The 25,682-nt window shown below is 39.2% G+C and overlaps 1 protein-coding gene and 1 pseudogene across 3 annotated transcripts; one reads left to right on the top strand and one right to left on the bottom strand.

The window, feature by feature from the left end:
• Positions 1-312: 312 nt before the first annotated feature.
• LHX8 (LIM homeobox 8) lies at positions 313-25,657 on the bottom strand. 3 transcript variants are annotated; one of them, XM_062191552.1, is made up of 9 exons: positions 25,336-25,657; positions 23,296-23,382; positions 22,761-22,922; positions 19,046-19,167; positions 16,870-17,090; positions 16,260-16,363; positions 10,782-10,877; positions 5,016-5,199; positions 313-999 (listed from the first exon to the last, which is right to left on the bottom strand). In XM_062191552.1, the coding sequence occupies exons 1-9, from the start codon at positions 25,414-25,416 to the stop codon at positions 923-925; spliced, it is 1,134 nt and encodes a 377-aa protein (XP_062047536.1). In that variant the 5' UTR covers positions 25,417-25,657; the 3' UTR covers positions 313-922. The 3 variants fall into 3 exon arrangements, with proteins under 3 accessions (XP_062047536.1, XP_062047537.1, XP_062047539.1); XM_062191553.1 differs by lacking the exon at positions 25,336-25,657 and adding an exon at positions 25,092-25,324; XM_062191555.1 differs by lacking the exon at positions 25,336-25,657 and adding an exon at positions 24,295-24,487.
• On the top strand, positions 14,545-14,660 carry LOC133761391 (U2 spliceosomal RNA; annotated as a pseudogene).
• Positions 25,658-25,682: the final 25 nt, after the last annotated feature.

Here is a 25,682-nt window from a genome sequence, read left to right as displayed (position 1 = left end):
TGCTGCCTCCACTTCTGATCTAGCTTACTGCTAATGTACCTCCTGGGAGGTGGCAGACTATGGCAGAAAGTGCTTAGACCCCTGCCACCCATGTGGAAGACCAGGATGGAGTTTATGGCTCTTGGCTTCAGCATGGCCCAAACACGATTGTTGCAGGCATTTGGGAAGGCTCTCTGTCACTCTACTTTTCAAATAAATTAAACTTTTAAGAGTTATTAGAACTTAAAGAGATTGAAGTCAACTTACTGCTAAAACACACACACACACACACACACAGGACAAAATAGTGGGAACCTTCATGAGAATGGAAATGTTTAATAAACTTAGAATGCTGGGTTTATTAAACTATAATGTTATTTACAGCCATAATCCATCAACTACAAACACAATAATGTGTTTGCATGGCATGCTACAACAGAAGCTTTATTCAGTTCATTCAGAAAACACTGGCAAAATAAATTTCAGTTGCAAATTCACAGATACAAGCTTCAAAGTATAAAGTTGTATATAACAAAAAATACAGGTAATATTTATAACAATAACTTACAGATACAAACTAATGATAAACTACAATTTCACAAAAGATTGTAAACATTTTGCACACTTGTCAGTCCTTTCTCTTAGGCAAAGTGCTCTTTTGATGACAAATAAATTAACAGATACATACTAGAGTGAACTATTTCCAGACAATACAAAAAAAAAAAGGTTTTGATTTTCTTGTAAACATGTTTTACAAAAAAATGAAGAATTGATAAAAGTGTCTTGCAGGCCAACTATAGATACATACCTGGGCAGCAAAGTGATGTTGGAAATGCTTTGGGTGTTAAATAAAAAATTAACATTAATATCTTTTTAATGATATTTTATACATAATAAATGACAAGTTTATATCCTTAATCATTTCTATCCCTGAAAAAAGGAATTAGGTATGACTTATTGGCAGTTGTGTCATTGAATGGGGTAACAAAGGCTGGAGTCCAAGAGTTGTTGGTGAATGAGCTACAAAATAGAAAAACATTTGCGGATCAGTTTTTTTTTTTAGGGTGAATAAAACTGATTTAAAAGCAAACAAACAATTCAAGGAAATATGCCTTCATCATTCATTAGTGCTGAGGGCACTAAGCTATACTCATTCCACTGACCTCAGCAGGAGCCTTCATTTATTCAGCATAGTAAGCATGGTATTAAACAATATTCTAGGAATGGTTTTACTCCCAAATCCTTGTTTGAGGACACATGCTTTTACCACTTCAACGTCCTCCATCCATACCCCATTCACTGCACTTTATCCTGCGGCTAGAAAGACAAGTCTTTGTCTGCAGAGAAACTGTTAGCTTTATCCTGAAAGTGTCTGCAGAGGATGACCCCTCAAGAGTTCCCTTTTTTAATGTTAACTACCTGCTCCTTAAACACACATCAAAACACATTTGGTTCAAGCAACAACCACAGTCTTTCAAGAGAACACACACAAATTTTAATACTACTGTAAGCAAATGGCATAGGCTCTGACTTTTACTTAACCAAAACCTAAAATGAAGTTCTTGCTTTCAGCAAAGGCTATGTTGCTTCAAATTAAACACCCCTCTCAGAGCAACTAGGAAAGCTGGATAAAATTTTTAGAAATCTGAGGCCAGCACTGTGGCATAGCAAGCTAAGCCTGTACCTACAGTGCCAGCATCCCATATGGGCACGGGTTTGTGTCCCAGTTGCTCCTCTTCTGATCTAGCTCTCCACTTACGGCCTCGGAAAGCAGAATAAGATGGCCCAAGTGCTCGGACTCCGGTTTCCATGTAAGAGACCCAGAAGAAGTTCCTGGCTCCCAGCTTCGGATAAGCCCACCTCTGGCCATTGCAGCCATTTGGGGAGTGGACCAGTGGATGGAAGACCTTTCTCTGTCTCTCCCTCTGTTTGTAATTGCCTCTCAAATAAATAAAATCTTAAAAAAAAAAAAAAAAAGAAAAGAAAAAGAAAATGAAAATCTTCTGGAAGGCATCTGAAAGACACTACATTAATGGGTACTTGCAAAACCCAGCAAGGATGGAAAGAAAATGATGCTACACTCTCCCCATCCCCTGCCCACCAAGAACAATGACAATTTTAAAGCAAAAGGAATGTCTGAAAGGCTGAGAAGTGTAATAGAACATTCAGAAGTTAGATTTTAGCTGGGTGGTGGGGAACAAAAAATTAAAGATCAAATCCTAGTGAGGAGAAGAATCAGCTAAAAGAAAAACAAAAAAACCTCAGGCTTTCGGTTGGGATAACCAAAGGATGAAATCTAAGGAGTAGTAAAAAAAGGGTAATAACAGCCCCTCCGGGACTGGTGCCTGATTGGATTAAGCTGATCTCCCTCTGGTCCAGCTCTCCACCAGAGTAGGACTAACCCTTTCTGGTGAAAGGAATCATTTAGAGCCTCAAATTATTTTCAAGTTTCCTATGACCAACATCAGAAATGCAATAGAAAATAACAAGAAAATAAGAAGATAATTGAAAACAAAGAGGAAATAACAGAAAAGACCCAAGTAAGATCCAGATACAGAGTTATCAGATAAGAACTTCAGTGTAACTTTTATTAATCAAACCATAGTTTAAGGGAAAAAGCAAAAAATAGATGTTTTCAGCACAGAAATAAAAATTTTAAATCCAAAAAACACAGTAACTGACATTAAGAACTCAATGAATGAGTGTTACAGTTGATGAGATGATTAGTGAGCCAAGAAATAGGTCAGAAGAAAATATGTAGATGAAGTATGGAAAGTCAAAAGTCTGGAAAATGTGGAATTTCTTCATAAGGGCAGAAAAAATATTTGAAGGGATGAAAGCTGTGAATTTTCCATAATGAAAGATATTAAACTACATATTCAAGAAGCATAACTAGGCATGTATAATAAAATTTTCAAAAATCAAACACAAAGAGAAAATCTGAGGGGCAAAAATATAATTCACGTTCAAAGAAACAAGAAAATCAACAGTTTATACGAACAATATATGGCGGAAAGTCAGTTAGCTAACTATATCCAAACAATAGAAATAATGGAAGTCAGAAGACAATGTAATCATATCTTCAAAATGCTATGACAAAAATAACTGCCAAATTTCTACAAAAGAAATGCCATCTATAACTGCACCAAAAGAAACAATAAACTTAACAAAAGATGTATAAATTCACTAAATAGAAAATTCTAAAATATAAGAAGTATCTCAAGGATGACCTAAATCAATGTAAAGACATACTAAAGTCTATGGTATAAAAACAGTATTATTAAAATTGCAACGATCTATATATTTGCCATGATAGAAGGTATGAAAATCTTTAAATTGTTCTCCCTTTCTTGAGTGGAAATTGATGAGCTGGCAAAATTTGTGGAAAATACAAAGGGTCAAGAATGGGCAATAAAATTAGAGTAAAAAATAAGAAGATTTGTAGGCTAGGACATCAAAAATTATACAGCTAGCATAATTAAAATGGCTAATAAAAAGAAAACAAGACAGAATATAAGGTATAAAAATTGGCATATATGATATTTAGATACTTGATATATGACAAATGTGGCTCTGCAAAGGAGCTGGGAAATTTGTATTTTCATCAACATAACAAAAAAGCATCACTTTCAAATGTCACAGCACACCCAAAATTTAGTTCCAAATGGATTGCTAGTCTTTGAGCAAGAACACTTTCTTGAATAGGTCAACAGAAAAAGCACTGCCATGAGGGATAAAGCTGATGAACTACATAAACAGAAACTGATGCTAAACAAAACATCCCATTAAGAGTAGGAAAAGGCAAGCACTGAATAGGAGATATTTCAAAACATATAATTATCAAAGAGCTATACATGCAGATTATACCAAGAATTAAAGTCAATAAAGAATCAACAGATAAAAAGACATGTACAGGCTCTTCATAAAAGAGAGTGTAAAAATGCCCAGTTTAAAAAAATGCTCAATCTCACTCATGAAGGAAAATCAAATTATAATAATGAGACTGCGCCCAACAATCATCAAACTTACTAAAATAAAGAAATTCATTATATTAAGTGCTGATGAGGATATGAGCTCCTTGAACTCTCATATATTGTCATTCAAAATATAAACTTGTTCAATCACTAAGGAAAACAGTTTAGCATAAAGTTGAGCACATGTGTAGACTATGATCCTATATTCCACTCCCAGGTAAATACTAAATACAAGTGTGAACTAATATGTATCAAAAAACTTGTACAATACAATCTATAGCAGCATGTTCATAAAAAGCTCGAACTGGAAGAAATGCAAATGTCAATAAACAATAAAATATGGTATACTCCTACAGAATTCTACAAAATAAAAAAAAAATCACTGATTCTTACAACAATACAGATGAATCCCACAAATAGTGCAATGGAAACAAGTGAGACGCACAAGAATACATTCTGTATGGTACAATTCATACATAGCTATAGGAAAAGGCAAAACTAAACCAGAGTTTTAGAAATCCTGGTATGTTAATTTGGGAGAAAAGGATAACGACTGGGAGGAGGCAAAAGAGAGGCTGCTGGGGTGCTGATGATGTTCTACTTCTGGGTGAAGTTAATATGGGTATGTTTATTAATTCATCAAACTATAATTATTTACACTTTTCTATATGTATATGGTTCAATAAAAAAAAACTTTCACAAAACTTAATAAACTTCAAGCTAAAGTTCTGAGTATGAACACTTTGATCATGAGAAAATGAATAATTTAAATATGTCATGAAATTTTAAAAAATCTTTAAGTAAAAATCAAGCACTAAGGATAATCACTATTAATATTTATTTTCTGGTTGCACAGTGGGTGTTAAACTTGTTTCTTGAGATATAATCATGGGAATAAAGAAGTTTGGATAATTTTGCTCCCTCCTGCACCCCCAATGGTATTTTTCAGCTACTATTGAGGTAATATTTCAAAATGTAAATTGTGTCAGCAACCTAATATCAGAAGCTAGTAAGTACTGATTGCTTGCTTGGGAGATGACTATTAAATGTTGGCATACCTACCATCCATATAACTATGCAGTGCAGTCAGCATCGTCCCATCTTGGGGAACGTAGGCAGAATAAGCCATTTCTTCTAGCATGGGTGGAGACAGCCTTGAGGGTGGGACTGCCGTAACTGGGGCAGAGGAGGAGTGATTGGGACTGACATGTTTCTTATGGCGTGCTCTACAATTCTGGAACCACACCTGCAGGGAAGAAAAGATAGGAAACTGGGTCATAAATCAGTTTCTGGTACATCACCAGCTCAATTTAAAAATAAATACAACCTCAATAATTATTGCATAAGCAAAGTATACGTGTAAAAAATGCTTTAAAAAGTTCCATAGTGAGAAGAGAAATACTTTAGCCCAAAGAACAAAGGTCATTTTCCTCCCAGGTGATAGTTCTTTGGTGATTTACTTTAAAGCCAATTCTAGGGGCCAATGTTGTGGCACAGCGGGTTAATGCGACATTAATGACACTGGCATCCCATATCAGATTGCTGGTTTGAATTCTGGCTGTTCCACTTCCAATCTCGTTCTCCACTAATGTGCCTGGAAAGGCAGTAAATGATGATGGAACAACTACTTGGGCCCCTGCCACCAATGTAGGAGACCTGGATGGAGTTCCTGGATCCTGGCTTTAGCCTGGCCTAGATCTGGCTGTTAGGGCTTTTTGAGGAGTGAACAAGCAAATGGAAGATCCCTCTATCTCTGTCACCTTGCCTTTCAAATAAATATTTTTAAAGATAATAAAGCCAATTCTATACTAAACCAACATCTTAAAAAAAGGGGGGGGAGGGGAGTGATACTCCAGCATTCCAGAGATGACTCCTTAGTTCTTTCACTACTAACATTAGGCTTTCTTTTTTAAATCCAGAAAAAGCTTTTTTAATCAGAACTTTAAAAAACAAACTACTAAAAAATGTACTTAGACACCTGCTGGACTGATTTTAAATCTTTGTTGAAATAACTAAAATCCCTACCGAGAATTTGAAGCTTTCTACAAACCTCTTGATTCAGTTATTCTAGATACATTTAACCTGCTGAGTTCAATTTCTCTTAGTGAATACATAGGGTATGCCTTAAGGTCAGATGTATAATAAGGAGGAAAAAAACTGGCAATATTTAAGTAGAATTAAATACAAACACATCCACTTGTGAAAGAGTTCACAATCTGCAAAGCATTAACCACCCTGCTGCCTGTGCCACTGCAGAAATAAAGACAGCAATTTCAGGGCAAGTAAAGTTTTACATCCAGGTCAGGCTAAGTAGTGGTGACTGCCCAGAATGCTTCCAGTATTCAGTCTGCCTGTGTTTGAATTCCTTGCTAGAAGACAAAACTGGGCCATAGTGTTAGTCCATTTAAACATTCTAGCATTTACTTCCATCCCTCCAAACAATTCATCCTGAGAAGAGAGAGAAGCAAAGGGAGGGGCTGATGCAGTATAAGCAGGTTAAGCCACTGTCTGCAGTGCCAATATCTCATAACAGGCACTGGTTTGAATCCCAGCTGTTCCACTTCCAATCCAGCTACCTGATGATGAGCCTGGGAGAGCAGCAGAGGATGGCTCAAGCCCTTGGGCCCCTGACCCACGTGGGAGACCTGGATGAAGTTCCTGCCTCCTGGCTGCAGCCTGGCCCAGCCCTGACCATTGCAGCCATTTTTGGGAGTGAACCAGCAGATGGAAGACTTTTCTCTCTGCCTCTGCGTAACTCTAATTTTCAAATAAATTAATAAATCTTAAAAAAAAAACTTTAAGGGAGTTAGGACATAAACATGTGAGATCAGAATAGAAGGCCAGGGAAAGGTTAGGGGTTCATAAGTCTCTGTTCAGAGCTGGTGAGTAGTATCTTAATGGCATAAAGAAGCCATGACAGATTAATGTGGAACACAGGTTAAGATGCAAGAATGTATAGGAAAATATTGGCCCAATTTCAAATATACATTCAGCCCCTGGGCCTCAAAAATAGAGGGCTAGCAGAGTAGAAACTCAAGGGATTAAAATAGGAAGAATGGGCCAGTGTCACAGTACAGCAGGTTCAGCTGCAACCTGCTACACAAGTATCCCAACCGAGCAGTGGTTAGCGTTCTGGCTGCTCCACTTATACTCCAGCTCTCTGCTAATGCACCTGGGAAAGCAGCAGAAGCTGGCCCAAGTACTTGGGCTTCTGCCACCCACGTGGGAGACCAGAATGCAGTTTCAGGCTCTGGGCTTCAATTTGGTCCAGCTCCAGTCACTGAGGTCATTTGTGGAGTGAACCAGCAGATGGAGGATCTATTTCTCCTCCTCTCTACTGCTGTCTTTCACATAATTACATATTTTTTTAAAAAAACCTCTCCATCCTCCTCAATTCTTTGGAGTGTTAGACTAAGATAGATGCCCGTACTGAAACAATACACAAAGTCTCTGATCATAGTTCTGTCCACAAGGGCTATAAAAATAGGCAATTAAAAAAAAACACACTAATCTTTTAATTCCATTACCAATGAATTATTTAAAAAGATGTATTTATTTTAAAGGCAGAGTGATGGAAAGAAAGGGAGAGATACAGCGAGCTTCCATCTGCTGTTTCACTTCCCATGTGGCTGTAATAGCCAGATCTAGGCTAGGCCAAAGCCAGGAGCTCTATCCTAGTCTACCACATAAGTGGCAGGGGGCCCAAGCACTTGGGCCATCTTCTGCTGCCTTGCCAGGCACATTAGCAAGAAGCAGGATGGGAAGCAGAGTAGCCAGGACTTGTACTGGCACTGCAATATGGGAAGCCAGCCATCACAAATGCTGGCTTAACTTGCTGTATCACAACACCAGCCCCTGGAACGCAACTTTTAAATAAAGGCCTGAAAAATGTTCTATTTTTAACAATCTCACTTCCAGAAATGTACCCTGAGGAAACTATGGAATAAGCATGCAAGCTATACACAATATTGTTCTGGGTCTCCCAGGTGGGAGCTTCTGGCTTCAGCCTGGCTGTCACAGCCATTTGGGAAGTGAAACAGCAGATGGGAGATCTCTCTGTCTCTCCCTCTCTCTAACTCTTTTAAATAAATAAAATAAATCTTAAAAAAAAATAAAAATATATTGAAGGTTTATATATTTAAATTACATATAGATATGCACCAGGGTACTTCAAACATTTGTAAAAGATGGAATTAAAAGTTCATTTTAGTGGACAAAACATTTGAAATCATATATACAGGGGTCTTTAAAAATATCATGGAAAATGGTTTTATGAAAGAACTATGCGTGAGTTTAAAGTGATTTTTTTGCATCAAACTAAACTTAATTCAATTTTTTCTATGAACTTTAAAAAAAAACGATTCACTTATTTGAAAGGCAGAGAGAGTTACAGAGAGAGAACGAGAGGCAGAGAGAGAATAAGATCTTCCATCTGCTGATCCCCAAATGGCCACAATAGCCAGGGCTGGGCCAGGCTGAGGCCAGCAGCTTCATCCAGGACTCCCACATGGGTACAGGGGCCCAAGTACTTGGGCCATCCTCTGATGTTTTCCCAGGCACATTAGCAGGTGCTACACCAGAAGTGGAATATCTGGGATTTAAACCAGCACCCCCATATGGGATGCTGGCATTGCAGGAGATAGCTTAACCCACTATGCCACAACAACAGCTCCTCTATGAGCTTTTTGAAGTACTTTTTGTCAGTACAATTTTGTATGTTAATATTTTATCATTTGCCATCTTATTGAAAATATTGAATATTCAGTCTTTATATATTAAATGGAAACGTCCAAAATTATATTTTTCAAGTTTTAGCACTTGGGATGAAGTTAACTTGCTCCTAATTCTGGTGACTTAAATACCTAAAAACTACATGACTTATGTCTACTTCCCAGTTTGAGACAATCATGAATCTGACTTAAGGTAGCTGTCTTTGATATAAAAGCACAGAGTCTTCAATTAGAAGGAATCCTTAGCTCATTGAGTGTGAACTAACTTACAAAGGAAACTTAGCTTCCAGGCACAGGAACTCACTACTGCCAATGGCAGTTATCCCATTTTTACAGCCTTTCATACTGCGAAAGTTCACTACGAGTGAACACTAGCGCCCTTCCCTATATTCCCTTGCCAGAGAGCCTTCCGCACATATTTTAAGATGCTGCTCTGTATGTACTATTCCTTCCCTTTCCTGACCTCCTTATTCCCAGATAAACATCATCCCTGTGGCCTTTAATAAAATGGTATGATTCCTACATCTGTCATAGCCTGGGTAGGCTTGTTTTAAAGGCAGCACTATTTTACATTGCTTTCCTGTTAGTCTATTTTTAAAATCTGGCACTCCAGAATAAAAACAATACTCTGCATCTGAAAAGTACAGAAGTGGTGAGATTTGCCTAAGAGGGCCTCAACATATGGCAGCCAACCAAAACCACCAGGAATCTAAGTATTCAGAGAAGTTACAAGCCATCAAGTCTTTGTCTACTTCTTTGTATAGGTGATGATTTGTTAATTATGAAACATTTCAGGTTTACTGAAGAACAAACACCCATATATCAACCATGCAACATAAAATATATATAAAGCAAAGGAATTTGTCTCCCCATTACCACCAAATTTCATCTTGCCAACTATAGTTATTTGCCTTAATTCCTCAAACTTTTTGAAACTTCAGTATTATTTAAAATTCGTGTTCGTTTCCCTGGTCACTCTAACAACACAACACAGCTGGTCAACTCCTTCCAGAGTCCCCTCCATTTCTTCATAGTGCACGCTGCTTCTTTACCAAGTCCTCTCCTTGGTTCTGGCTGTTTCCAAGTCCCATTCAAACAGCACTTCTCACCCTGCTCTCTCTCTCTTGCTGCATTCCATTCTTCACTTTTTACACACTCTATTTCTAAAGCATCTCATCCAGTTTCATGACACTAGATCTCTTTGCTTGAATCCCATTTATCCTTGAGAATTCCTGCTTACTTACCCAACTGCCATCATTACAGCATGACTGGCACAATTAAAATGAGCTTTATTTCCCTCTCACGGACTAATCCAGCTTTCTTTTGACATTAATATCCCTGCCAGCACCATTCCTGTACATACTCTGACTTCAGTTTTAAGAGCCATCTTTGACTCTTCTCTGCTTCTCCATTACAGTCTGTAATTCCTTGTCTCTCTAGCATCCAGCATCTGCTGTCAGTGTGTAGCTGATAAAATGTTTCTTGAATTCTGGGGCTGCTACCCTAGGTAAGTCACTTAAAAATAAAAAAAAAATATTACTTTGCTGGACATCTCAACTAAATGATCTACCTCTACTCACTCCAACTCTTCCCAGATACTGTCATGAGCCTTTTTTCTTAAAATCATGTATCATGGTTTTCTTCTACTCAGCAGAGAACTTTGCACGATAGACCTCTCCATGTTCAACTTCAACAATTTCATTTTCCATAATTTCCAAATATGAATCCCACATTACAATAAACTTGCTCTAACTTCTGCCTTTTAGTTTTACATTCCCACAAACTCATCTTCAGCCAAAGGCCATTAACATCCCCTACACACAAAGACATAATCATAGAAAAAGTAGAAAATAATACTGACCTCAGAACCAAAGTTAGCTTGGAATTTCAGTTGTCTTTTTTAGTCTGAGGATCTTAGTGTTGGTGTTAGCATTGAACAAAGTAAAATGCTCAGAGTCATTTGACAAATAGAAGCCTAAAATGGGAAGCTAATCTTTTGACATTTCTTCACACACACACACACACACACACACAAAAGGAACACTCATAAAGACCTAGAGTTAGAATGTTTAGTGTTTTTTGACTTTTGAATAATCACCTGTATCACACGTCTGCTCAAGCCTGTCCTCTCTGCCAGTTTCTGGAGGGTCTGTGCATCTGGGTTGTTGTCCTGAGCAAACTGTGCTTGCATAACCTGTTTTTAAAAAAAAAATGCAAATAGTAAATATTAAAAAAAATAAGCAATTTAGTCTTCTGCATTTTGATGATGGGAGAGATAAAACATGCATAAAAATGAAAATGTATTTTATTACTTGAAAATCAATATGGGGAAGTATGTAAATTTGAAAAAGAACAAACACGTATTTTGTAAGTTTACGCAAAAATTGTTATAATGAGGTTTTTTTAAATAAATTTTCTCCTTGCTGATAAGTCAGGTCCTTTACAAGTTCATTGTCCACAAAGTACAGGCTCCTATCTGCTGGTTTACCCACAAATGCCTCCAATTGTCATGGCTCAGTCAGGGCAACCCAGGAGTCAGGAACTCCGACTAGGTCTCCCCAGAACATAGGCCCAACTACTTGAGTCATTAATTGCAGTCTCCCAAGGTCACCGTTAAAAGTAGGCTGGAATCTGGGGCAGAGCCAGGAATTGCACCCAAACACTCTTATATGGCATAAGGATGTCCCAACTGGTAGCCTGACAGCTAGGCCAAACGCCCTCCCAGATGTTCGGATCTTAAAAAAAATCCATTTCAACATAAAACACTGTCTTTCAACTCTGCTGTTGGAAATAAATGCATCTTTTCTTTTTTACATTGTTTGAATGCACATAAATAGTTTAAGTCTATTTTTCTCACTTGTAAACCTTCCAGCATTATAAAACTTAACAAAATGGAAAAAGTAATATCACATTTTCTACCAATCTCTATTGAGCAAAACAAGTTTAATGCCCCTAATACAATTTTCACAGGTTTGTAAGCAGTACACTGCTCAACACATACATTCCAGCCAATTATAGAAAAGCCAATCATTGGTTTGGGCACATGCTGTATGCAAACAGTACCTGGGATAGTGAAGAGAGCAATCAGTCCATTGAATAAGAATTTACTAGGGTCTAAACATCTACTGAAAACACTCAGAATTCTGACATGAAACTTTGGAATGAAACCACTCTGCCAAGTTGCTATGAGATAGCAATACATGAAAAAACAAACAAAACAACAAAAACTGTTCCTTGTCTTAATTTCCTGGAAGAACACAGACATGTCAATGACTAACACAATGAAGTTTAAAGGGAGAACAGTAGAGATAAAGAGGGAGTAGCAGAATAAAAATTCAAGCCAAGGGCTTTGGATTCTTTCAGAAAAGAGGATTATTGTCAGAATCAAGTGAGATACCTGGCTTTTATAACTAAAAGCCAATCAACTGTAGGAAGACTATAAAACAAAAGAATGTATTCTGATGAATGTGGGAGGAGACTCTGGCCTCTAACAGGATTGTGTTTGTCTGCAAGCATGAGAGGGAGATGACCAACCTATCTAAAGACCTAAAGCATCACTGGTCCCTGCACCCTTTCCAACAGGCAAAATAAACTGCATTCTCCACCATACTCCTCATAGACTGCACTTGTCAGAGGATAGTGAAATTATTTGTTTGCACTTCTCCTCCTTATAACAGAACATGAGTTCCTTCAGTATAAGAGGAATGTCTTATTCCTCTTAACCCCAGGAGTTAAACTCCCTTCCTGTTGCATAATATACACATAGGAATTTATGACAGAATGTAACATGACAATGTGCAGAAAATCTAAAGACAATATGGAGGAGTAGGGGGAAGGCCAATGTTGTTCTAGGAAAACGTAATAGGTTTACTAATTATATTTTCAGTTAAGATCTCTCTTAACTGAAATGTGACTCTTCAAGAATGTAGCTCTCCTAGCTTCCCCATCAACTATATCATATCTACAAACTCTATAAATAATACAGGGATTTTTGCTTTTTTAGAAAGGCATAATTGGCCTATAAGTTTATAATCTGCCTTAGTTTGCTTTATTCTTCCTTTCCTACTCCAAATGCATCACTCCAATCTTCATATGCAAAGGCAGTTGTGTTCATACATAGTTCAGCACATAACATCTCAAAGAGAAAAAAGAATTATTATTGATGTAGCAGGTAAAGCTGCTGCCTGCAGTGCCGGCATCCCATATGGGCGCCAGTTCGAGACCCAGCTGCTCCACTTCTGATCCAGCACTCTGCTATGGCCTGGGAAAGCAGAAAATGGCCCAAGACCTTGGGCCTTTGCACCCGCATTGGAGGCCAGGAAGAACCTCTTGGCTCCTGGCTTCAGATCCACGCAGCTCTGGCCATTGCAGCCAATTGGGGAGTGAACCAGCGGATGGAAGACCTCTCTCTCTCTGCTTTTCCTTCTCTCTCTGTGTAATTCTGAATTTCAAATAAATAAATAAATCTTTAAAAAATAATTATATCTTTTTTACTGCAAGCAGAAAAATCTGAACAGATATTTAGAATTTGCTTGTAAGGTTATTACTGATCATTTTTGTAAAACAAAAACAATGCTTTTAAAAATATATTTCAAAGTCACAAGTTTAATAATGGAACCAAATTACATTTAATAATGCAATTTCTCGTCAAGCAGTAAAGTACAACTAAAGTCAGCATTGCTTACAATTGAAATACTGTAAAGAATATATAGGAAAAGTGCTCACTGTTCTTCCATCTTCCTTTTAATAGTATCAGCGATTATTCTCACATGCACACAAAAAAGACCCTTTTAATTTGTAGTTTCATCATTCTCCACTCATTAATGCTGCAGAAACTCATGCTATTATTATTCCTTGCTCTTCTACAGAGGTCAAGGAGTGAGCTTCTATAGATACTTACCATTTCAATGTTAGTAGTTAGTAGAGCAGCAGCTGATCAACTTTATTTGAAAACAGTTTAAAGTAGGAGCTAACTTTGGCATTTTTTATGTTACTCATCACTAAAGAGGGTTTCCTCTTATAATAAGCAAACCAGAATATTGGAAGGAATTATTATTTCTATAAATGAGACAGTTTTTTTAATACTTATGCTGCCACATTCTTTGAAACAACTATTTTTGCTTCCCATAGTGTCTAAGAAAAATTTGGGGAAATGATCTTATTTATTCCTCCCACCTTAACTCTCCTCTGTCCAAAGGTAATACTGTGTGGATAGCTTTGACTTACTCACTGGTCATCCACAGTATGAGCATTTAATTATTTTGCTGCAAAAACTACTTGAATATACTCAGCTTTCTGAAAATTAGGGCAATTTCACTATGAGGTTATATGGCCTGATTGATTAGAGGATCTGTCAAATGATTCAAGTTTAGAAAGAAAAATCAACAGTTATGCCATCTCATTTGTTTTACCCACTCCTGGCATAAGATAAACACTAATAAATATTAAATATATTAAATAAATGAACATATTCCTTGAAAGCATATCACCTATGCTTTCATTTTTTTAAAATATGTGGTTCTGAAAGACATCTTTAAAACATGACTCAAATCGCATTTTCCTTCAATAATGCATGATTTAAGTACTCTCTGCACATTTGTTATGTAAAACTTTCAGGCTGTCTACAACATTCAGAATCTCACTTTTTTGCTTTAGCAGCTATTGCCATCACTGAGTAGAGTTTCATTCAGCAAAATTCCATGATGTACTCCTGAGAGGCCAAGAAAATGAAAAGACCAGTGGTTTGGGGAGCAGGGTCCAAACAACTTCTCTTGCATTCCATTAGTGGTCTGCCTTTAGGGGAGTTCCTGAATCTTTCAGATGAGGCTACGCAAGTCAGGGAATTATTATAAAATCTGAAGATCACTTCTTGGCCTTTTGACTAAGATCAAGTGTAGTATCTGTTCTTATCAGTTTAATAAAAGCTGAAGGAGATAATGTAGATAAAATGCCAAGGACTTGGCATATAAAAACCTCTACAAATATTATTCTTTTCCTATCTATAATTATCTTCCTATAGAAGATGGTATATCTACCTACAACAGTTTCAAATTTTCACAATCAAGATTTTAATATAAATTTTTACAAATTAAAGTTTACATTATTACTACTAAAACTATAGCCAGCCCTTCATGGGCACAGACCATTTTAAACATAGAATATTTTTATAAACATGTGACATTTTTATATTACAGATTCCATTTTAACCAAGATGCCTTTCAGGAACTCAGTGTTTTTCCAGAGCTCCCACAAATACTTCTAGCTTCTAACTTGGGATGTTGTGGGATCTTCATTCCAACCCAGCAAAGCATTCAGATAAGTTCAAACAAAATATTTCTTCAATTACCTTATCTTTAATTTCCTGCTTATTGATCAGACACTTTATACCTAAGTTAAGAAATTCAAAACAATGAACTATTTGCAAGTCTTCTCCAAATAGATCTAGATTTTAATGCTGGGGTATTTTCCAATATCAGTTTCCTTTGGAATATTTTTGTCATATCAAGGTTTCTTTCCTAATAAATCTAAGAAAAAAACATTCTCTCTGGAAACAGTTTTATTGTATCCATCTTAAATACTCACAGGCCTTAGAATACTATAAGTGAATTTTCAAAATATTACTTTCACTCATTTTTTAACATTACCTAACAGTCTTTAAAGTCTTAGCTAAAATGGATACTGTACATAACGCATCCAGCAGTATATGGTAGGTACTCAATGAACGTTACTTTACCTTAATAGAAAACAAATACCTCAGCCACATTAATCTTTTAAAAAATAAGATTTCCTTATTTGAAAAAGTGCCAGAAAGAATGATACTCCTATGTGTAGATTTAAACATAAAGCAAGGAGTAATTTTATCAAATTATTTTCTTGACAATTTGTATAAATCAAACTTACAATTATATTCAGGGAAACTTTGCAGAAAATAATCATCCCTTTTCAGGGGACAAAACTAATTCTTTGATCAAATTACAGAATTACTCCCTCTATTCCTCTTAAAAACAAAAGGGGTCTATACTTCAGTCAGCCAGCAGATTCCTATTTATGGTAAGGCATATTCAATTATTTCCTATTCAAAAAAACATACAATCTTGTCCATTAAAAAGGCTTATTACAGTTTGTTAAAAAGATCTCATAGGTTCACATACTATATATCTCTTTCTGCTGAGTCTCAAAATATTTTGTCTTTTACTGCAATTATGTATCACAACACAAATGCCTAGGTTAGACCAATGTTATCAGGAAGTCAGGACAGATTTAACATTCTGTATCCACTTTGATATTGCTATCAGTATACCCAAAGGAACAAAGCTTGAATGACTAGATCATATGATATCGCAGTACCAGAGATATGATAAACATTTTAGAGTAATATTATGCTTTCATTTATTCATACATATGTTTTCATATGTGCCTGCATACATGTATATATATACACATATTGGTTTTTACAAAGTATCAGATAACCTTTTAAAAAACATAAAAATGTCTTTAGGTGCCAAGGAGGTTATTTTTTGTTTTATTTTTTGGTGGGGAGGAGCTTCAAAAATCGTAATTTTATTGCCAGGTCTACCTGGAGCTGATCTGCTGTAAAGCTGGTCCGAGCTCTTTTTGCTGGTTTTGGATGATTAACATCTTGCTCTGTGAGGAGGGCACCTTCCACACTAATCCCATTACCTGCATTTTAAAAAACACACCATACATGTTGATAATTCAAATGGGTGTACACATCATGAAATAACAGATTTCTTGTATCCTTTGGTTTGTTGTAAAAGTGTACGTATCATCTAGATTTCAAAACTCTTAAGTTAACTTTCAAAACATGCTTCAAAAAACTGTAGAAACAATATTCCATTTATAGGCTTGTATATTTAGTCAAAAGTGCAATAAGTTAGAAGACCATATTCAAGGCCCATCCTACAGGCAAACAACCGTTTACAAAAAGAAAAGTTAAACTCAAGCTGCTGCATGAGAATATGGCACAAAGCTAATACATACACCATGGCTTTCCCTGTAAATAAACAGATGGAGACCATCACTAACCGTACAGCGCTTAATGAGTTTTACCACAATTATGCTTTGCAAAAATAATGCATTAAGATGACCTTAGAAAAAAAAATCATATTTTTATCCCTGTATTCATTGTCCCCAAAGACTCAAAAGTATTTTAAATATATATTTACCATTTTCCACTTCTCTCTTTAAATTATCCAGCATGCAGTCATAATGCACTCTGCAGAGGACTTTCTCTTCTACCAAAGCAAACTCCTCTCCCGTGGAAAGTTGCCTTTTGCAGGAAAAACAGGCAAAGCACGCCAAGTGATAGACATTCCCCTTGGCCCTCCGGACCCAGTCAGTAGAATGGATGTGCCTCCCACATCGAGAGCAGCGAGTTCCATACCTTCTACAGTAAAGAGCGAGGCAGAGGTGAAGACTTTAATGCTTGGAGGGGTATTTATCAGTTTAACACTAAGCTAATACATTTTGTTACTCTGCTCCACTGGAATAACTTAAGTACTGAAATACGCTGAAAATGAAACAAGAATTATTTTTCTAAAAATTGATATGGTAAGCAATGAAGATTTAAGTTCATGATTTGAACATATTTACAAAGATAAAAATATTCTCATTGCTTTCAAGACAAGACTTTTAAACAAACTAAACAAGAGTTTCAATATTCCTTTTACTTTGTCAAATACCAGGGCATTCATAAATTTACCTATATGCTTAAGAAACAAAGATACACACTCTCTAGATTGAAAACATAAAAAGTACAAAAATATACCAGCTGAACAAATAGTGACTCCTTAACACCCAGCTAAGATAATTAGAAAATGCTTTAAATATCTTTTAAAATGTTAACACATTTAAAGTAGAAATTATCACAGAATGCAAAGAGAAATTCTTCTTTCTGGAGTGTGAAAAAGGAAAATTCCAGAATGTTTCCTTTAGTGAAAAAGCTATTGCCTTGCTATTCACAGGAGGAAAGCAATATTATCTAAAACTCTGAGAGACATATGGGGACACTGCAGGTCATTCTTAACAAAATGTCAAAGCTAGGGGCAAGTACTTATTTTTATCTTCAAATATGAGTGAGTGGACAGTTTGTCATCTCTCCTGTCACAGCTGTAATCACGGCAGGGCATGCCAAGTCAGACTAGACTAGAATATGTGTTTTGTCTATTGACTAATACATCTTTATAGCTAGTGTCAGTTTGTTTTTTTAAACTTTACTTGGAAACACTGAATTCTAGAAATACATTTCAGAATATAACACGAAATATTAAAAGCACTAAATATACTTTCAATAAGACATTAAAACCAAATCTTCCAAAGGGTTTTAAATTAGTAAAAATTAAGATTAGTATATCCTAAGTAAAGGAAGAAATAAGTTGTTATAATTGTTGAAGAAATGGAGAGGAAACCTGAAAAATATGTTCTGGTAATTATAAGATTTATGACTTTATAAAATAAGATTCTAGATTTCAATTACTTGTGTTTTAAATTCCCTAGCAGTTTTTAAACTCTCTGAAATCACTTTTTGAAATGGAGTATAAACAAGGAAATATTACAAACTTCATTATGTGGCGTTACTCTCTCAATAAACATTGTTCCTTCATTTGAAAATGCAGATGAAGAAATTGGCACAGTAATTTTGAAAGCAGTGATTAAAAATGATTTCGGTTTCTAGACAGCTGTCCAAAAAGAACTGAAGTAGAACATGGGGGAAACTTTATGTTAGATGATTACAAAGAGTCACACAGAATGTTACAAACAAATATAAACTCACAAACTAAAAATAAAAGGACAAACAAAACAGGATTTTTAAGCAGAATTAGATTTGTATATTAAGATACTGGAATAATCAGTTCTGAATAATGTAGTTTACCATAGTCTTCAAAGTCCTGGCATATTATAGGTGTAAAACCAAAGGTCATTCCACAGCAAACTGGTAAAAGTTTAAAAGAACCTTAATTTTTTTCTCCCATAATGATTTCATTTCGTCTTATTATTCTCCCCAACAAGGAGCTTTGTTACAGTAAGTCATCCCATATTTCATACTTTTATAGCTATGTACAGCAAAGATGATTCTGCTTTCAATACCTAAAACTTTCATTCCCCAAAATGGAAGCATTATTTAAAATTAACTTTTGTATACTGAAGTTCTAAGGGAGGTAAACAGACTCGTTTAACACAAAATACACCTCAAAAATATAAAAGCATTCTCATTTTCAAATCTATTGTGTAAGAAAAATGAGACTTCAAGAAATGAAATTGGACAAGAAAAAGCCTATTACAAAATTATTTTTGCATAATAATTTCTGGAAGTGTCTATTAAGAAAAAGCTTCACAGCCTACCTGAAATAATCAAGTTTGCAGAAAATGTCTTTGTCTTTAATATAACAGCTGGTGTGTCTTCCTAAGGAGGTTCTGCAGACACTGCAGGAAAGACAGCGGACATGCCAGCACAGGTCATTCACCTGTGAACGGAAGAGGGTAGGGTGAGAAGCCGTTCTAATTCCACACTAAGGCATTCGTTGGTTTTGTGTATGAGGCAACTGAAAAACCGGCCCCTTAATATTTTAATACATTCCCTGAATGTTTTCATCCAAGCAATGTCCTATATATAAACATGTATCTTTTAGACCCCAACCAGAAAATCACATCCGTAAATGCCACATTTTTGTAGTTACGTATTTTTTTTCTTTGAAGAATTCTGGTGGTGTGTGTTTTTTTCTTTCTTAAATCAAACCTGTATGAATACAGGGAAAATGTTGGTCACTTTTAAAATCTTAACATAGATTTTTGTTTTTTTCCTTAACCAAATTCTTCTCACCACAAAACCTGATAGTTAAGGAAGTAAGACACATCTTCCCAACCTACTTTTTTGGCCAATTATAAACTGTACACCCATTAAAGAGGGCAAAAAATACAGTGAAAAAACAGCTGTGTAAGATTCTTACCCTTATAAAGAAGGTAGGCAATCCATATGGCTTACAAAACAGAAATTGCTAAGGTAGATTTAAATGTTGATATGGTAGAAGCCCTGGCTCCCTCCTAACGTTAAACAGCTGTACAGAAACAATACAATGGAAGAGTAAAGTATTGGTAAACATACTTAATGATTTGGCTAGTCGAAAAACAATCTGAATATAAACGGTTCTCAACAGGCACACATGTACTGCTTCCCATTTATACTTTATAAGACAATGCAGCACAAGACTATACTTTCGGAATAGGAACATGAAAAAATGTCAATTCAAGGAACAAGCCATAACTGCTCTCACTTTAAACTGTTGCCATCTTGCAATAAGCACAACTTTAGCCTTCATGAATGAAGATGTATATTGGATTAAACTGGCCTGCAATGCAGGCTCCTAAAGTTTGCTCTTGTTAAATGAGCACAGGAACTATGTTTACGCTTAGCTAAATTTCGAGTAAAAGAAGAGCCATCATGCAAAGGCACCAGTTACACCTTACAAATGATCTAATGACTAAAATAGGGAAGTAAATGTTTGAGAGAGATGGCTTTTGCTGTACTATTTCCTAACAATACTACCAAATTAGAACTGCTGTTAACGTGTTTTTCTGTGATAGAAAACCTGAAACGTGCTTTAAAGCCAAAAGGTAAAAGTTTTACTGACTTCTAATTACAGTTATGAGCCTTTCTCCAAAGCATTATAATCTCATTTTGATAAAATTTTAAAAGTTTTAAGTTTGGATATAAAAGAACTACATACTCACTATGGGAAACATTGAAAATAACAAATAAATAAAAAGAAATAATGAAGACTACCCTGGAAATAAAAATTTTTTTTTTTATGTCATTCAGTAAAGTGGTCCCTACTGGCATGAAGTTTAGAAGTGCAGACTTCCTTGAAGATTTCACTGTTTAGAGCCTTCTGTATTTCAGCCATATCCATGTTTTTGTTCTTAAAGCAAGGGTTTTACAGGAGAGAGCCATGGCCTAACTTTCTACTGAAGCCAAACCTGATGCCTTCTTTGCCACATTTCCTCCAAATTTGCCTTCCAAAAGAAAAAAAAAAATGCTTAATCTTCCATTTCTTTGCCAGGGAGTAAAGTAAGGTAAAGACAAAAGATTTTGCGGGCTATAAACCTTCCCTGACTACCAGTAGAGATCCAAGGAGTGCACACCTTAACATAAGACAAGGACCAAGCCAGAAAAACTACCTAGTTGGCAGGATACTGAAGTAGAAGATAAGGCAACAGACACATCTAACGCCTCTTGTACTTTTTGGTTCAAACTCCGTTATATTTGCCTCATATGATGGTACGATGGTATGAGGCAAATTTTTTCTTTGTTACACTCTCAAATACTGTATCTGTATGAAGTCTGTTTTTCTTTTCTTTTTTTTTTTATCTGTGACAAGTGGAACTCAAAGTTACCTGGAAGAATGCATATTCAAACTATGGGAGAACAAGTTAAGAGCTCAGAATTTTTAAATAATCAGATAATATCCAACTTTACTTAGAATATATTAATATATATATGAAGCAGTAGAATAAGACTGTATGCACAAGATTTCATTGGGAAAACTTGTTCTAATACAAAAGAAGCTTTATATAAGTCACAGGTAACAGATTTTTAGACAATACAGATACACTACACATACACACACGATAAACAACAGAAACTATTGCTAATTATTGTCTGCTAAATGTAACTTCAGACTTTTTCTGTATCTTTTCTGCAATGCAGTGTTCAAGCTTTCATTGACTAATTTCCCAGGCATTCCTACGGAGTATGCTAGTTACTTTTGCTTCAAAAGATGATGTTGAGATATCCAAAAGGCTCAGGTTTAGCAACACTGAAAATGGAATCTTAAGAATGCCGATTTAAAGAGAAAGCTATGCTAATTTGCCAACTTTAGGAATTAACCACCAAGTAGGATTTGCTTAGTCTTTTTTTTTTTTTTTTAATATTTTCACCAAATCACCTTTTGGTGTTTCATCTAGGTTGTATCCATAGCACATCATTTCCATTTTACAGATGAAGCAGTTTTGTGTGTGAAGGTAAAAAATTTAAAAAGAAAAAAAACAAAAACACTTATTTCGTTCCTGAACTCATACTATCCAGAATTAAGCCTTTTGGAAACCTAACCAAGGTGAGGAGGAGGAGTAGAAAGTGAACCAGTTTGCTACAAATTCGGTGGAAGAGAGATCAATATTTCACACAGAGGTTTAAAAAGCTATGGGAACTAAAAAGCCATGGTATTAGGATTAAGTCGCAGGGGACCAAGATCCTGCCTGCCATGTCACGGATAACTGTGGCCTGCCAGAATTTCTACTCCAAAGTTCCTGCACAACATTTCAAGAGAAAAGTAAAACAAATTAAGGCAGACAGTCAACTCTCCAACCACCACTTGAAGCACTTGATCTCAGGCTTGGGTGTGTGTGTTTAATTTTACATCAATTTCCATCTTTTTTCCCAAGCACAGTAGAGGACATCAGGAGCAGCATCAAGTAGCCATGAAGTACTCAACTTTTCTAAGAGCTGGAAGACGTGGAAATGTTTTTATTTAAATGCTCCCGTGAACTTTTACGTTGGTAAAGCCTCAGGTAACTGTAATCACAAATTTATATTTTTAAAAAGATAGTCCAGCAAAGATCTTTAGAGTCATTTACAGTGGCTCTCCCCAACGGACTCAGTTCACAAAATACCAACCTGGAAACTTCTGAGCAGGCAGGAGCGTGGTCTCACTGGAGTGGAAGGACTACAGTGTGTGTGAAGGGAACAGGGTTTTTAAAGACAAAATCCGGGGCAGGTTCCCGTTCCAGAATAGGTAAGGGTTTCCCCCACTTCCCGTTCTCTACAAGTCAGCCGGGAGCTCCGCACATCCATCCTTGGAGCGACTTTTCTAGACCACGATGTGTCAAATACAAACTTTTGCAACAACACGGGAGAGTCTAAGATTTCTTCCCACCCTTTCCCCCCACAGCCCGAGTTGTGTACACAGAGCCAATTTGAGAAACCCACAGCCTGGTGGAGAACTTGGGTGGAAAACTTTTCCCCCAGACTCAGACCTCCTGGCTTGCTACGGCCCAGTCCTACCTTGAGCAGGTATTTGTCCACGATCTCCAGGCCGCAGCTGTTGCACACACACTTGCCTGGGGGGCAGCCAGAGCCCGAGGCCATGGACCGGGGCGAGGAAGACGGGGACAGCGGGGCGGAGGAGGAGCACGAGTCCTCGTCCCCAGCTCCCTCGGGGCTCACCTGCAAGAAGCCGAGAGCGCACGGGGTTCTAGACCCCTCCTCTTCGTCGTACCCCACCTACCCACCGGGCGCCCCCACCGCCTCCCCTCCCTTCCTCAGGCCAACCATCTCCCTCCCCCCCTCCCCGTTTCCTGAAGTCGCGTTTCTTGCCCTCTCCCGCAGCTCTAAACTCGGGCCACGCACCCGCCGGGGCCACCACCTATGCCCTCGAGGACCCAGGAACCTCGCGGCCCTGCCCGCCGTGCGGGCCCGCAAAGCTGCCCACCCTGTCCAGCCCGCTGCCTGCTCCCAGAGGGCTGGTTGAGCCCCGCCAGAAGCACGGGGCACCTCCCCACGGCCAGCCCCGCCAGCGCTCGGGTCCCTGCCCACTCACCAGTCCTTCTTCCCCGGCGCCTTTCCGAGTCCTTCCGGCCGCCAGGGCTGCTGTCCGCCCGCAGTCCTCCGACATGAGCCCTCGGCACTGCGCGGCGGGAGGGGGGATGTTCGAGAAACGAGAGATCAGAAGTTCGCAGCTGGCACGCGCCGCCCGGAGCGTCGGCACACCGGGCGAGCTAATGAAGGCCCTCGGGGCGCGGCAGCTCGTGCAGCCCTCTCCGCGCCGGGGCCCGCGTGCCACGGGCCGGAGGGCGCGCAGCCTCCCTCGCCCGCCGCCCGCCGCCCAGGACCACCACCCGAGCGCCGAGGGCTTGCCCGGCGGCGCGTTGTGGCGCTCGCCGGGCTCCGGGTCCCCGGCGCTCACCGGAGCGCGTCGGCTCCGTGCCCCCCCGCCGGGGGTAACAAGTTAATAACAATCATCTCCGCACAAAGCATTTTCTTTCTAGACGTCAATCACCGCGGAGCGGGGAACACCGGGCGAAAGGGGGTGCGGGGCGAGGGGGGAGGTGGAGTGGGAGAGAAGAAAAGAGGATGGAGGAGGGGGTGGGGGGCAGAAACTTGATTTCTTTAATAACCTCAATTAAAAGTGAGACACATATATATTTTTAAAGGGGGGGGAGGCTTTCTGAATAGGATAGCCCGAAAGGTGAAGAGGTTTAATAGGATACTTGAAAGCTAATTACAGCGGGATTTAAGAAGCCTGGTGTTTGTTCCGATGACAATTTGAATGAAAATGCTTCAGATTAAACCGAGCCAGCAGCTCTTTCGTAAACTTGCAGCAATTAGAGCCGCGAGTGATTTACACTCGTTTCTTTAAAGTGTAAATTGCCACTTATTTCTCAGTAAGTCAACATTTGAGCTACTAAAGGATTATTTTTAACCAGCGCAAAAAGCGGGTCGAATAATGGAAAATATCCAGCTGAATTTAATTTGTGCCATTATAGAAAACCCTCACCCAACCTCGGTCAAAATGTTTTAAAGCAACAATGCGCGTTACCCAAGTGTTTCCAAGCCCTTGCTGGAGTTTTGTTCTTGAAAACGCAGCCTCTTCAGGGCTTTTTCCGCCTCCGCTTAGGAAACTCCAGCCGGAGAGCGGCTGAGTGCGCCGCGCTGGAGCAGCCCACTCCTCGCTCTTTCTGGCTCTTCGTCTCCCCTTTCCCGTCCCTCCGGACGCACCAGGCGAGACACCTTCCGTACCTGGAGGTCTCCCGGGCCCTCCGGCGCACCCTCGCGTGCGCTCCCCGAGTGGGAGCAGGAGCGGCTGCCCGACGCCGCGTCCTTGCACGCACGGAGTTTAAGCGGAAAACGCCCCACGTCCGCCAGTGGTGCGCGGTCGGCGTGGAGCGAAGTCCGCGGTGCCCGGCTCCGCCGAGGCCCTCAAACCGGCCGCGGAGGACTTCCAAACTTACAACGCGAGACCCTGGCGTGGCCGGCCTCCAGAGGGAGGTGAGAGCTTGTCAGGTTCCCCCATCCACTCAGACAACCGTGTGACGCGCGTTGTGCCCTGGGGTTGGTTTCTTTCGGTATTTTGAGCTAAATGGCTCTTCAGGCCCGCCCTGGAATGCCCGGAGCCTTCCCAGAGTCACGTCGCCCTCGGTCTTGTTCCGGGCCCGCGCGGCAGCGCGCATCACCCTGCGGCCGGGGCGGGCCTGCGTGCGGGCCAGCGTGCGGGCCAGCGTCCGCCCGCAGCAAACAGCCGGACTTCTCGTCCCACCCGACAGCCGCCGGGTTCCCCGCCCTTCTCCCCCGACCCGCCATGGTCACCAAGGCAAACAGAGAAAACGCACGACTCACATGGACCCAAGAGCGCCTTAGGCTCGAGGCTTCGTCTCCCAAATTACAGTCTCCATGCCTCAGGTTAAGTGAGCTTGTGGGGAGGGGGGGCCGTGATTACTGACTAGCGCTACTACGTAACAACAACAAAACGGCCAGGTCTGAAGAAGCGGCTGTTCTGCGTCTCGTTTTGGGGGGGCCCCAACACCTCGCGTTTCCAGGGAACAGCGACTCAGCTGGTCTGGCCTGGCGTGGGCCCGCTCACCTTCTCGGGGGGAACAGCCAGCTCCGGCACGTCCTTTTCTTCTAGTTTGCACACAAACATCTGATCGCTCTTCCAATACATGGCACCGCTAGAGCTGTTTGTCACATACCAGCTCCTGAGGGCCACGGGCTGTCCGCGTCTGCCGCTCCGCCCGCCCCCGCCCCACTGCACTCCCCAAAGCTGACGCCGGTGGGGGGGGAGCGCGGCTACCGGCGAGTTTTCGTCCAAAGAGGCCGCTGTGGCCGTGGCCACTCTGATGGACTGTTCTTAAGATGCCCTTCCCAACTTCACTGAGGTCTGTCCCTCCAGGAAAAGAAAAAAAAAAAGTTTTGTTTTCCAGAGGGTGG

Source organism: Lepus europaeus, chromosome 5 (genome assembly GCF_033115175.1).
Source record: "Lepus europaeus isolate LE1 chromosome 5, mLepTim1.pri, whole genome shotgun sequence".
NCBI classification, from domain to species: Eukaryota; Metazoa; Chordata; class Mammalia; order Lagomorpha; family Leporidae; genus Lepus; species Lepus europaeus.
Note: the sequence above shows the minus strand (reverse complement) of the source record. Positions and strands in the feature narration are given on the sequence as shown.